Source organism: Pituophis catenifer, unplaced genomic scaffold, assembly GCF_029215685.1.
Source record: "Pituophis catenifer annectens isolate HBS135680 unplaced genomic scaffold, rPitCat1.0.hap2 SCAF_3, whole genome shotgun sequence".
Lineage (NCBI taxonomy): Eukaryota > Metazoa > Chordata > Lepidosauria > Squamata > Colubridae > Pituophis > Pituophis catenifer.
Genome location: NW_027256883.1, coordinates 7,175,214 through 7,188,664, shown reverse-complemented (window position 1 = coordinate 7,188,664; position 13,451 = coordinate 7,175,214). Strand labels below are relative to the sequence as shown.

Here is a 13,451-nt window from a genome sequence, read left to right as displayed (position 1 = left end):
AAATGCAGCTCAGCTCTTATTTTGTTTAGAGATATCAAATGCTCACTTATGGAAACCCCTGGTTTTACTCTGGAAGAAAAGAAATCCTTAGACATTCTTGTAGTGGTAGCTACACTATCGCTGTGAAACAGATTAAACATGCATTGAATTATTTCTGAAACAGTTAGGTTTGGTTTGATGCTATGATACATTGCAGGAGACACGCTAGATATTATTAAGAAAAATGCTCTATGATGTAAACAATCTATTTTTAAAGTCCAAGGTCTTCTTGGAGGACTAGTGATAAAGAATAGTAAATTTTCTTTCATAAAGACAACCTGGAGCTGTTGATACCATTCTTGCAAATTAATGCCATCAACTCTAAGTTTTGGGAAGTCACTGGGTAAGTTTCCCACATTATTTTGTCCATTACTTACAACCTGAGGTAGTCCGTGGTCTCGCAAGTGCAGGAAATTGCAAAACGGCATGGGGATGCTCGCAACGAGTCTGCGCGGTTCTCTGGCCAGTTCAAGTCTTTCCGGACCGTCTACGTAGTTTTGCACATGCGCGTTGCTCATTTCTTCTTTGGCGTCGTCGTGGAAGGTTCTCTCCATTGCAGCTCGCTCGCTCCGCTCCTCTTCAGACGAGTCGGTTTCTGGCTCGGTTTTAGGAGTTTTGATGGCGGCGACTGCTCTTTTCTTTCTTTTGTGTGCGTTGGTACTTGATCCAGTCTGCGGTGTAGGGCGGAATCGACATGGCTCTCTGGGCTCGGGCGTCGTCGCTCTCGAAGTCAGGATGGGAGCGTGCAGGTCTTGAGGTATCGGCTTGTTCTCTAGCTTCTTCGTTGTCGCTTTGGAAATTTTTAATTTTGGCCCAAATGCAGCAAAAAGCGTCTTCATTGCTGACTTTACTTGGGATTTCGTTAAGTCGTCTTCGCTTTCTGATTCTGGTTCTTCTGAAGAGTTTGAATCTTCCTTTTCGCTTTCGTTGTCTGATAACGTTTTTCGCGCCAGAAATTTTGAACTGAGCATTTTGATTGACTCTGCTTCGCTCACTTTGGAGGCTTGTTGGAACCAAGATGGCTGCCATTCAAAATTTCGCGCGGGATCACATCTTTTCTTTTTCATAACGACTTTCTCTGTAGTCATATCACTCACAGTTTTTTGGTCTTTGGGTTTCTCTTTAGCAATGTTTTTCTCTCTCGCTGCTCCGCTGTTTTTCAGCATTTCTTGGAGATTCGCGATGAGGCTTTCATCATTCTTCTGGCTTTTTAATAGTTTTAATATCTCTGACCTGAGTTCGTTATTTTCTATTTCGATTTCCTCCTGGTCATTATTTTCATTTATTAGTTCTTCTTCTTCAGTGGTGTATTCTTCGGATTCTCTCGAAATCGCGTTTGTGGATTCGTTGATTATTTCTTGTTCAGTTTCTATTTCTTTGCTGTAGGCCCTGGTGTTGGGCCTATCTTTCTTAGACATCTTTAAGTATTTATTGAGTCAATTAACCATCCTCTGCTACCAGCTTGTTGCAATATTTTCAGGATCAGACTCAATAATGATAATAAGAGTTAGAGGTTTAAATATATTTCTCTTTAATTATAACAGGCATTCTATATTCACTGAATATTCACAGATAGAAGCAAGGAAAATGGTGAAGGTGGCTCCTTATATATACAAGGGGTGGAGCCAAGAATGGGAGTGGTGAATTATGAATACATTAGGAACCAAAGAATAAGTTAACCCCCGATGTCCCATATATACATTATTTACACATTAGGGAATAAGGCATTTACATCTCACAGGTATGATACCAGTCTTCTCATCCCTGGCTTTGGTAAATCTTAATATCTATTGAAGAGGCCTGGTGGTCCAGTGGTTAGAATGCAGTATTACAGACTAACTCTGCCCACTGCCAACAATTCGATCCTGACTGGCTCAGGGTTGACTCAGCCTTTAATCCTTCTAAGGTCAGTAAAATGAGGACCCAGATTATTGGGGACTGTAAACCGCCTAGAGAAGGTTGTAAAGCACTATGAGGCAGTATGTAAGTCTAATTGTTACTGCTATTGCTACTTTTTTCTAATCTCATGCTGTTAATTGTTCACTGCTATCTTTCTGATCATATTTTCATATTTTTCAAAATTCTCTTTTTATGGTTATGGAATTGTACTCCTGGTTTTTTAATTCCCTTAGTTTTGAATTGCAACTAAATTTCATTGCTTGATTGAAAGGTAGGAGAGGCTAAACATATTTTGTGTGAACGGCAAACCAACAATGATTTTGGATCGCCCAAGAACACAATTCCTTTCAGCCATTTTGTCAATCAGAGGTTTGTTTTCTGTTAATAATTGTATTTCTCCTTAAACTACAGTGTCCCAGGTGGTCCACCTCATACACAGATTTGAACTCTTTTGCATAATGGACCAGCAATTTAATTACTCAGAAGTTATGAATGAAAATTATATTATATATAAAATTTTCTTTCCTTTGTGGGTACTACTCTTAATGAAAACCTCAAGGGTTCATAATACTTTCTGAGCTTACTCCAAAATTGAAATTCTATCCCCGAATCATGAGTTCCTGTTTTCCACTCTCTCCTGAAGTTGGGGATTGCATTAGCATTTTATCACTGCAAACTTCCAAGAAGAGATTGGACTGCCATTTGTCAGAAATGGTGCAGGGTCTTCTGCTTGGGTGGGGGGTTGGATTTGTTGTGGTCCACCAGCAGTCTGCAGAGCTGGCAGCAGAGTCGGAGAATGAGGAGGCTGGGGAAGAACATAGGCCAGTCCTGGAGTCTGGGGAAGTCCCAGATGAGGGCTCTGCATTGGAGACAGAGATGGGGCCAGGGCCACCGGGGAGTGATGCTTGGACTTCGGAGCCCCCGAGTTGGACAGCAGAGAGGCAGAGGAACAGGAGGAGTCTGTTCCTAGTGGATGCATGCATAGAGCTACCAGAAGGCAAGAGCAGTTAAAGCAAAAGGGACAACCTGGGAGTAAGGCCAGGAGATGATTGGCCCCTCCCAGAAGGCTTTAAAGAGAAACAAAGGCAGTTGGGCCTTTTGCAGGAAAGCAATGTTACTAATTCTGTTTCCAGTTGGCACCTCTTGTTTCTTTCTGAACTTCATGGGGCTTTGCCAAGTAAGGCCTTTGGCAGGGTGTCAAAGAAGATAAAAATTGGTGATTATCCCGGTGGACTTTTTCCGAAGTACTTGTTTTTCAACTAATTGGAACTCAGCTGGGAATGAACTTAATTCTCAGCTGTTACAATAAAATAGGTTTGTTTGGGACTAACTGTGTATTGTAATGACTCAGTAAACCTAGGTCACACAACAGGATTAGATGGCCTATAAGGTCCCTTCCAACTCTGTTAATCTATTGAACTTTAAAATATAGGTGTCACGTGACGTATTATGATGTATAACTGATTGCATCACATGGCATTTTGTGACGTACCACAATTTTTTTTGTCTTTGTCGAGCTAGGGTGGACGTGACCTACACATGACGCATCCATCCCATGAGCCACCAGTTTGACAGGCCTGCTGTAAAACATTCAGTGGGTGCATTCACAAAATGGCTTAGGAATGAATTATTCATAATTCCTGCCATAAGATGTTCCTTTCCTTTAAGGCTCCTTGACTTCAAGAATTTGATGTCCAGAATACACTGCTTCTCTAACAAGTGCCTTTTTCTTGTTCCTTCTTTCAAAATATGATTGCATCTTTAGCCACTTCTTTTGCATATTGTGTGCGATAACATTTCAACACGCAGAATTCGGAGAAGAATATCACACACGTTTTCTGAGAAAGTTTTCAGTTTGGTCCAGCTCAGTTCTCCTTTTTGACTATACTTGCATCAAGTGAAGGCCAACAGGATTCACTGAAAAAGACCTCATCTTCCTTCTGGAAATTCTTCCTATCGTTACCAGGTATGGCTTTAATGAAGGCAGAACTTGTGCTGTAGTAATTTGTTATTTCCAAAATACCCCATTTTGGGTTCAGACTAAGACTTAGGGAACATTGGGCTGTTATCAGCTAATTCCACAGGATTGTCTGATGAAACTCACTTTAACTGAGAACCGAAGAAGAACTGACACCAGTCTTCTCATCTCTATCTCCAATAAACCTTAATATGTTTTTATTTATTCTTTATTTTATTTTGTCGAGTACATATTAGATAATATATATAAGTATAAGCATGAATTGAATACATAAAATGAATACAATTAAAGGGAACATTAGGACAGGGACGGTAGGCACGCTGGTGCTCTTATGCACACCCCTTAAAGACCTCTTAGGAATGGGGTGAGGTCAACAGTAGACAGTTTTAGGTTAAAGTTTAGGGGTTTTGGGATGAGACCACAGAGTCTGGTAGTGCATTCCAGGCATTAACAACTCTGTTACAGAAGTCATATTTTCTGCAATCGAGTTTGGAGCGGTTCACTTGAAGTTTGTATCTATTGTGTGCTCGTGTATTGTTGTGGTTGAAGCTGAAGTAATCATTGACAGGTAGGACATTGTAGCAGATGATTTTATAAGCTAAGCTTTGGTCATACCGAAGGCGGCATAGTTCTAAATTTTCTAAACCTAGAATTTCAAGTCTGGTGGCATAAGGTATTTTGTTACGAGCAGAGGAGTGGAGGACTCTTCTTGTGAAATATTTCTGGACACGCTCAATTGTATTAATGTCCGATATGCAATGCGGGTTCTGTTTTACGAATTCTTTTCCCATGTTATTAATTGTTATTAACTGAAAAAGAGCCTTGATAGTACAGTGGTCTAAGCACCCTGTTATTAACACAGCTGCCTGCAATTACTTGCTGGTTCGAATCTCTCCAAGGCTCAAGGTTGACTCAGCCTTCCATCCTTTCTAAGGTAGCGGAATTGAGGACCCAGTTTGTGGGGGCAATAAGCTGACTTTGTAAAAATATACAAAAGTATGAAGGCTATTGCTTAACGCACTGTAAGCCGTCCTGAGTCTCCGGAGAAGGGCGGCATATAAATCAATTTTTTTAAAAAAAGAAAGAAAAACTGCCCCATTTTTTGAAGATTTTTCTTCATTTTTAAAAATGTCTTTCTTAGGGTTCTTGTAATGTATTCCTCAACTTTTGATTGCATTTGATCTTGGACTGTAAATACATTTTATTGCTTCATGTGTGGATGACAAACCAATAATGACTTGGAATTCTTCAAGAATCCAATTTCTTTCAGCCATTTTGACAATCAGAAGAACAGTCCAGTTTTCTTTTAATAATTTTATTTCCCTCTAAATTACAGTGTCCCAGATGGTCTATCTTATCCACAGACGTGAAATCCTCTAAGCAAGGAAACAACACTTTTTGCACAATGGAGCAGCTATTTGATTACTCAGGAGGTAGGCATATCATGAAAACTATATTATATATATAAACTTTCCTTTCCTTTGGGGGTACTACTCTTAAGGAAAACCTGAAGGGTTCATCATGCTTTGTGAGCTTATTCCAAAATTGAAACTCTATCACCGAATCATGAGTTCCTGTTTTCCACTCTCTCCTGAGGTTGGGGATTGCATTGGCGTTTTATCACTGGAAGCTTCCAAGAAGAGATTAGACTGCCATTTGTTAGAAATGATTCTGCTTGTGTGGAGGGTTGGACTAGATGATCTACAAGGTCCCTTCCAACTCTATTAATCTATTAATCTGTAAAACATCCAGTGAGTGCATTCTTTAGGTTTAGGATGGTATTTTTCATAAAATAAGGGAGTTTAAGAAAATCAACACACTGACACCTGTTGCTTCCTGCAGACCATATCCTCCCAGAATTGTCCTTTGGAAGGACACAAGGATGGAGTCAACCTCTTTGTTCTTCTTTAATTAGAAAAAAATAATTAGAGGCTAAAAGCATTTCTGAAAATGAAAGACAAGCAAGGGTGGGGAAAATGGTTCCCTTTTCAAAATGAACATTTTAAAAAATATTTTGAATTAATTATCAGGTGAAATAATTCTGGGGCAGCTTAGAGGATCACAAGGCCTGAATATTGGCTAATGATCATCTGGGCAATCAGAGGAAAATAAAACCTACTAGAGAATATTTTATTTATACATTCACAGACTCTCATTCAGTAAGAGACAAATCTGTGTGGATGAAGTTTCTAAAGCACATTAGCATTTTTGCTGCCTGCTGTTATTGATCAAAATATTTACTTACTATAATTGCTTCCTTAGGTAGTGGATCATTCCCAATAAAACAAAAGAATTACCCTCCTGTGGTTCACTTTATACATGAGTAAGTATATTATGATACAACATATTCTGCCTCTTTTTAACATTAAGAACAAAGAATATTTTAATCAAGGAAGAGGGTGGGGCCTTCCTACAGTATGTATATATTTCACTAACAAGGACTGATTCTCTTTTTGTTTCCTTGTGTTATTAGGATACAGAACGAATTTCAATTTTTTTCTGAAAGTGGTTCTGGACTGGCCGATTTGCCTTTCAATACTACTGGAATTGCTCCGAATGTTTCTAAAATACCAGAATTTTTTTCTCCTCCTTATGATCAACCGTTTGATAATTTAACACAAAATCTTCTCACTGGCGCCATTGCCCTTATTTGCATTTTAGGCCTGTTGGGAAATGGAATGACAATTTATCTCCTGGCTTTTTCCATTAAGAGAAATCCTTTCACCACTTTCATCCTGAATCTCTCCATCGCTGATTTTGGGGTCCTCACATCCCTCATTACTGCAGCTATATTTGTGTCAGTGTTTACTCTGAGTCACAAAACACACGTTCTCAATGCCCTTTTCTTCTTACTTTTTGAATTCTTTTTCTTCACCTATTCTGCCAGCCAGTTTCTGCTGACGGCCATCAGCCTGGACAGGTGTGTGGCTGTCCTTTTCCCTCTCTGGCATCGCTGCCATCATCCGCCATATTTATCCACACTTGTTTGTGGCCTCATCTGGATCCTCTCCTTCCTGCTCTCTGCGGTGCACTTCATTCTCCACCAGACGAGAACCTATGGAAGATTACCTTTGTTTTACCAGCTGATTGTGAATGGTTTACTTTGTACGCCTCTCATGGTTGTGTCTACTATCACTCTCTTGATTCATATGAGGTCTAAAATGCAGCGCAATCAAAGGAAACTTCTCACCACCATCTTTCTGGCTCTCCTCTTCTTCCTCCTGCTTTCTCTCCCAATGGATGTCTTTTATGTCCTTGAATATTTTGGTTCCTATAATCCCCTCCTCATGACAGTTGGGATAGGATGTGCGGTTCTCAACAGCAGCATCAACCCACTCCTTTATTTCTTAGTGGGGAGGAAGAAAAGAGGAAAGGATCAACCCAGAACCTCTTACAAGGTTGCTCTGCAAAGAGTCTTCAAGGATGAGAATGGAAGCATGGGAGATCAGTTATGAAGAATCATAAATATTGCATATGCAATATTTTGAGGTACAAGTTTATTTGGGATATCACATGTGCTTTCCTTAAGAACATACAGATGTGATACAATTTACTGAGCAAAGTACTTAAAAACAAGAACTATGTAAACAGGAAATTTTTGCTGTGTCCTCATTTTTTATCTGAAGAACTTGTTCAAGAGGAAATGTTTTAGCTGATATAGTTCCTTTCTCATAATTAGCATCCTGTTTCCCCCAAAATAAAACCCAACTGAAAAATAAGCATAACTTTTCAGGATGCTCGTAATATAAGCTCTACCCCCCAAAATAAACCCCAGTTAAGATTATCAACCAGAGGGTCACATTTAGTACCATATTTCCCCCAAAATAAGACCTAATTGGAAAATAAGCCCTAATGCATCTTTAGGAGCAAAAATTAATATAAGATCTGCTCTTATTTTCAAAGGTAGTGTTAAGATTAGGTCTTACTGAATGAAATGTTTAAAATGTGTAATTCATTTTATGCATTTTTCTTTGTGACATGGAAATTTATATACATATAATGGAGATGAAGGAGAAGGGGGAAATGTGCTGTACAGGGTACAGTTTCTTGGAATAAAATGTGCCATTTTTGATTCTGAAAAATTTCAGACATAATATTCAATTATATTTTAAAATTAGAATTAATTATTCATAATCATTAATTAGTGGCTTTTTTTCTTGACTAAAGATATGTAGCTTCTATCATTGTAAACCTTCCTTCCAGGCAATCTTTTATAAATATTTCAAGTCCTGATTTCTTAGCTGGCACCAACCTCACCTGGCAAAGTTCTGGACTAGGAGGACCTTAGTAGACCTTTCTTCTCTCAACACAAACCTCACCTGGGTTTCTATTCTGTAATTCTGCATGGCTACTTTTGGAATAGAGGTGTTTTTAAAGGATTGTGTGTATGTGTGTGTTTCTGTAAATAGATGATTTTTGGATGGATGGAATGAATGGATGGATGGATAGATAGATAGATAGATAGATAGATAGATAGATAGATAGATAAGGGGTAGAGAGAGAGAGGTAGAGAAAGAGAGAGAGAGAGAGAGATGGGGATGGGATGGGGATGGGGATGGAGATGGAGATGGAGATGGAAATGTAGGTAGCTAGATATATATAGATGACATAGATAGTAGTTTTTCAAAATATTTTTTGACTTTTATGTATTTTTTTCAGCTTTTGTTTGCATTCTACCCTTCTTATCTAGTATATAACCAAAATAAATATTTAATTTGATTTGTGTTATGGAATTGGGGATATGATTTCAGAATGGAAGGCCACTTTCTCAAGGAGCCGAAAGGCAAATCGGCCTTGAGTCTTTGATATGCAGGAAGAAGTCTAGAAGAGATTGTCCCTAAAACCTTCACAGAATTTGTCTGATTGTTATCTAAAGTGTGCTTTAGTCTGGCAAGATTCCTGTCTAGAACAGCAATAAAGTAACTTTTCTGATCAACTTGTTGTATTGTTCTTGATTTCCTGCACTGCTCCATTTTATATGTATGTCCCACAGCTGCATCATGAATTATTTTGTTTTGGGATGTCTGTCTGCAGGGAGAAAGAATTGCTAGCTTGGACTTTCAGCCCTTGGTGCTGAAGGTCAGCTGGGTGGTAACAGCACCTAGAACTGCCACCATTGGTGCCACTGTGCAAGAACAGAGATGGAAATGAGATGGGTGGGATGAATGATTCCTACTTGAGACTCCATCCATTTAATGACTTGAACGATCATTTAACAACTGCAACCGGAAGTGTTAGGATTCTTGTTGTTGAACAAGGAGTCACGAGTGCCTCGTTTAATTATAAGAATGACTAATAACTGCAATTCTAGGGTCAAATGTGGTCCTAAATCAAGGACTACCTATAATATCTTGTATTGCTTATATTAGAGATTTAATTGGTGAACCAGTCACTATTGACAGGTATAAAATATATTTTTCTCCTTTCTTAGTTTGTATTATTTTAACTTCGTTTTGTTTTGTTTTTTGCAATAATATTCAGTTTATTGAAGGAAAGTTAAAATACAAACATAAAAATATAAAAAAAAATGAAGTAAGAAAAAACATGACAAACAAGACATTAAAAAGAAAAAGTTTTAGGGAAAAAAAAACTATTTACATAACATCCTCCCTAGTTAGTATCGATTAATATAATATGACAATATTATTTCCCACCCCTTACAAAACAGGCCAAAAGAATTTTAAACTACTCAACTATTAAATCTGTTTACAAATTGTTAGCTGGTCACCTATAAGCTATATCAATAATAAAATAGTTAATAGAAAAAAACAACTATTCAACTAGTAAATCTATTTACAAATTAGTTTATATTCTATATTAATAGGAAAATAGTTAACAGGAAAAATAAGAATATTATTTAAAAGTATAAAAAAATAATAAAATTATTAATAATAATGAAAGAAAGACAAGATTGAAATTCCAAAATCCTCTGTTAACAAACTATTATTATAATCAACTTGTAGAAAATTTACCATGGCTTCAACCTAGATCCTCCCAAAAGATTGACACTGATCAAATATCCATGTTTGTTTCTTAATGCCATCTCTTATCAATTGTTGGTTGATTGATTAAATTCAGTAAATCCAATCTCGAAAACCAATCTTCCCCCCCACCCAAAAAAATAAGGTGGGATCGTTCCTCACTTAAATGTAACAGGTTCATTCCCCACTCTCCTTAAAACCCCTTTAAAAAGACCTATTTATCAGGGGTGAAATGCTCCCAGTTCGGACCAGATCATGCCATCCGGTAGCGATTGTGGCAGGTGGTTCGGAGAATTGGTAGCGATGGTGGCGGGAGGCTCCACCCACCTGGGTGTCATTTTACCGTCTGCGCATGTGTGGAAGGTTTTGCGCATGTGCAGAGAGTCTACGCACGCATGTGTTGTGCCTGGGTGGTGCACGCACTTCCGAACTGGTAAGGAAGGTAAGTAGATTTCACCCCTGCTATTTATCCACCCAAAGTTTCTTTATTATGACATGGAAACATAGGATTGAGTTTCAGAAAAGTGTATGAAGTCAGATCTGTTATTTTTAGATCCATCTTTCTTCCCTGCCACTTTTCTGCTGGAAAGTGGCACTCCTTTTGGCTTTGATTTTCCACTGTGTTGTATTGTTTCTGGGTCCATATTGTTTTCAAACTCATCTGCTACTTTGGAAACAGATTTCTTTTGTGAATTTTGTAGGAAACCCTCTCCTAGGAAAATGAGATAATCTAGGAAATATTAAAAAAGCAGAATGTTATATTTCCCTGGATGAGAAAAGGAGAAACAAGTTTTAAAGACAAAGCAGCTCCCTGCCCCCTCCCCCCACCTTTGTCAATGGGCCATTAAGGCCTAAACCAGTCTATTCTACATAAGAAAGATCAACCTCTGTCAAACAGAGCCATAATAGGAATCCCAAAGCCCTTTCATTACCTCCCAGCAAGGCTCAACCAAACTTGGACTCAAAAAACAGCCTACAGAGTTGCCCCTGCATGGCCCCATGGGAGTCTGACAACCAATCAGAATACAAGCTCAAATTCAAAAGCCCAACAGAGGACATAAAACTGTGGGACTCTCAGCATCTCTTTCCTTTTTCCCCCAGGACCTCAAACCATGTGATCCTGTCCACCGTTAAACCATCTTTCCAAACAGTCTCCATGTTTCCAGTGTCTTTTTCCCCACTTGGAACTGAACCCAAAAGGATATTTCTTCCAAGAGTTTAAAATATTTAGAGTTGGTTTCTTCAGAATGTTTTCCACAGACTTTATGAGTTCATCATACCTTTGAGGAACAAATTCGACTAGAGATTACATGTTGCTAAGCAGTCTCTTTTTTTCTTCCACTGAGTGTCAGCCTCCTCGTTCTCTCTGATATATTGTTACTCAGAGAAATATATAAACAAAACGGGATAATAAAGAGACAGGAAAAATAGTTTTTTACTATTTTGACTATTTTGGTCCAAGTTAATAAAATACAGATGGCTGGACTAGATGGGCCAGGAGACATTGCTTATGTTTCTATGTTCTTATGACTGAAGGAGCTCTATGATCAGCTGGGGCTCTGAGACTGAATCTCTACCGTGGAAGTCGAACTTCTCAATTGCAACACTTGCATTGCCTCTCATCTTAAATACCTTCCCCATGTACCACTTTAATCCTAGGCAATCAACTATTTTTCATTTTCCATTTAAATGGAATTTGGTGATGGTATTTTTATATTATTCCTGCTTTCATTTTTGTTTGACAAATTACAATAAATAAATTTTACTCAAACAAATGTTTAAAGGCTTCATAACCTCAAAGGAAAAGCAAGAAACGTCAGACAGAAAATCTAGCTAATTTTATCTCTGCTCATAACTTCTGGTAAAATGGAGGGAAAAAAAAAAAAACAACCCACATGAAATTGAATCTAAAGTATGTTTCATCCTTTGTCTGCAAACATTAGTGACTTTTGAATTTTTTGCCTGAAAATTTAAAGGCAATTGAATGGATAAATATTTTTGTTAGTTTTTCCATTATGTGGAGAAGTTCATTAGAAGACTGAACAGATTGTGTATGTATGTATGTATGTATGTATGTATGTATGTATGTATGTATGTATTTATGTATGTATGTCAGGGGTGCTATTCAGCAGGTTTTGACAGGTTCTGGAGAACCGGTAGCGGAAATTTTGAGTAGTTCGGAGAACCGGCAAATGCCACCTCTGGCTGGCCCCAGAGTGAGGTGGGAATGGAGATTTTGCAATATCCTTCCCCCAGGAGAATGGGGTGGGGTGGGAATGGAGATTTTGCAATATTCTTTCCCTGCCATATCCATCAAGCCACACCACGCCCACAGAACCATATATAGGGTTTTTTGGAGCAATGTAAGTAAAAAGAAGCTTTAACCCTGTGTTCCTTTCCAAGGTAGAACAAACATCATACACAGGGCTATCGTTGAAGATTACTCACAATAACAGTTGATCCAGAATCCAGCAGCCTAAGTAGTCATGCAATTAGAGATTTCATTTCAGACAGGTGAGACTTCTCTTTTGCGTGTTGCACTGGTTACCAGTGGACTCTCCTCTCCTCTCCATTCCTTTCCTTCTTCTGAGAGAATGAGTAGCCCAATATTTTGGCTATCAGCTCGGCTGGTTTCAAAACAGAGTTGAGACCAATTCATGGAAATCTTGAGGACAATGCCTATTAGCCTTGATGGCAGTGAAGCTGTTTCTGAAGGGCGTCTGCGTTGAGAGAGAAGTGGGCTTCCTTTCGCAGTTGGTTGGCCAAAGTAAGAAGTAATGGCTGGACTAAATTAACCAGGGATCACTGCTTTTTATGTACTTATTACTGAAGGAACTCCGTGGTCAACTGGGGTTTTGAGGCTGAATCTCCACAGTCAAAGTCCAACTTCTCAGTCATGACACTTATGTCATAAGTCATAAGTTTATTTTGTAAAGCATATATAACAGGTAAAAGTATAAACATAATTTGAATACATGAAAAGAGTAAGTAAAAAGGAATATTAGGACAGGGACGGTAGGCACGTTGATGCATTTATGCACGCCCCTTACAGACCTCTTAGGAATGGGGTGAGGTCAACAGTAGACAGTTGAAGGTTAAAGTTTTGGGGGTTTTGGGGAAGAAACCACAGAGTCAGGTAGTGCATTCCAGGCATTGACCACTCTGTTACTGAAGTCATCTTTTCTGCAATCGAGTTTGGAACGATTTACCTTGAGTTTGTATCTATTATTTACTCATATATTGTTGTGGTTGAAGCTGAAGTAGTCATTGACAGGAAGGACATTGTGGAAGATAATTTTATGTCCTATGCTTAGATCAGACTGAAGTCAGCGTAGTTCTAAGTTGTCTAAGCCCAAAATTTGAAGTCTGGTGGCATAAGGTATTTTATTGCGGTTAGAGGAATGGAGGACTCTTCTCGTAAAATATCTCTGGACTCTCTCGATTGTATTTATGTCCGATATGCAGTGCAGGTTCCAGACAGAAGAGCTGTATTCAAGAATTGATCTAGCAAATGTTTTGTATGCTCTAGTTAGTAGTACAACATTAGCAGAGAA

The 13,451-nt window shown here is 38.5% G+C and overlaps 1 protein-coding gene across 1 annotated transcript; it reads left to right on the top strand.

Moving 5' to 3' along the window:
• Window positions 1-5,308: 5,308 nt before the first annotated feature.
• Window positions 5,309-7,371, top strand: LOC139315594 (proto-oncogene Mas-like). Its single transcript, XM_070941988.1, has 3 exons — window positions 5,309-5,349; window positions 6,179-6,239; window positions 6,390-7,371. The coding sequence occupies exons 1-3, from the start codon at window positions 5,322-5,324 to the stop codon at window positions 7,369-7,371; spliced, it is 1,071 nt and encodes a 356-aa protein (XP_070798089.1). The 5' UTR covers window positions 5,309-5,321.
• The last annotated feature ends 6,080 nt before the right edge of the window (window positions 7,372-13,451 follow it).

Coding starts and splice junctions, on each gene's coding strand:
- LOC139315594 (XM_070941988.1), top strand. CDS start 5,322: ATGGAGCAGCTATTTGATTACTCAGGAG. Junction 5,350..6,178: donor GCTATTTGATTACTCAGGAG/GTAGGCATATCA, acceptor TTGCTTCCTTAG/GTAGTGGATCATTCCCAATA. Junction 6,240..6,389: donor GTGGTTCACTTTATACATGA/GTAAGTATATTA, acceptor TTGTGTTATTAG/GATACAGAACGAATTTCAAT.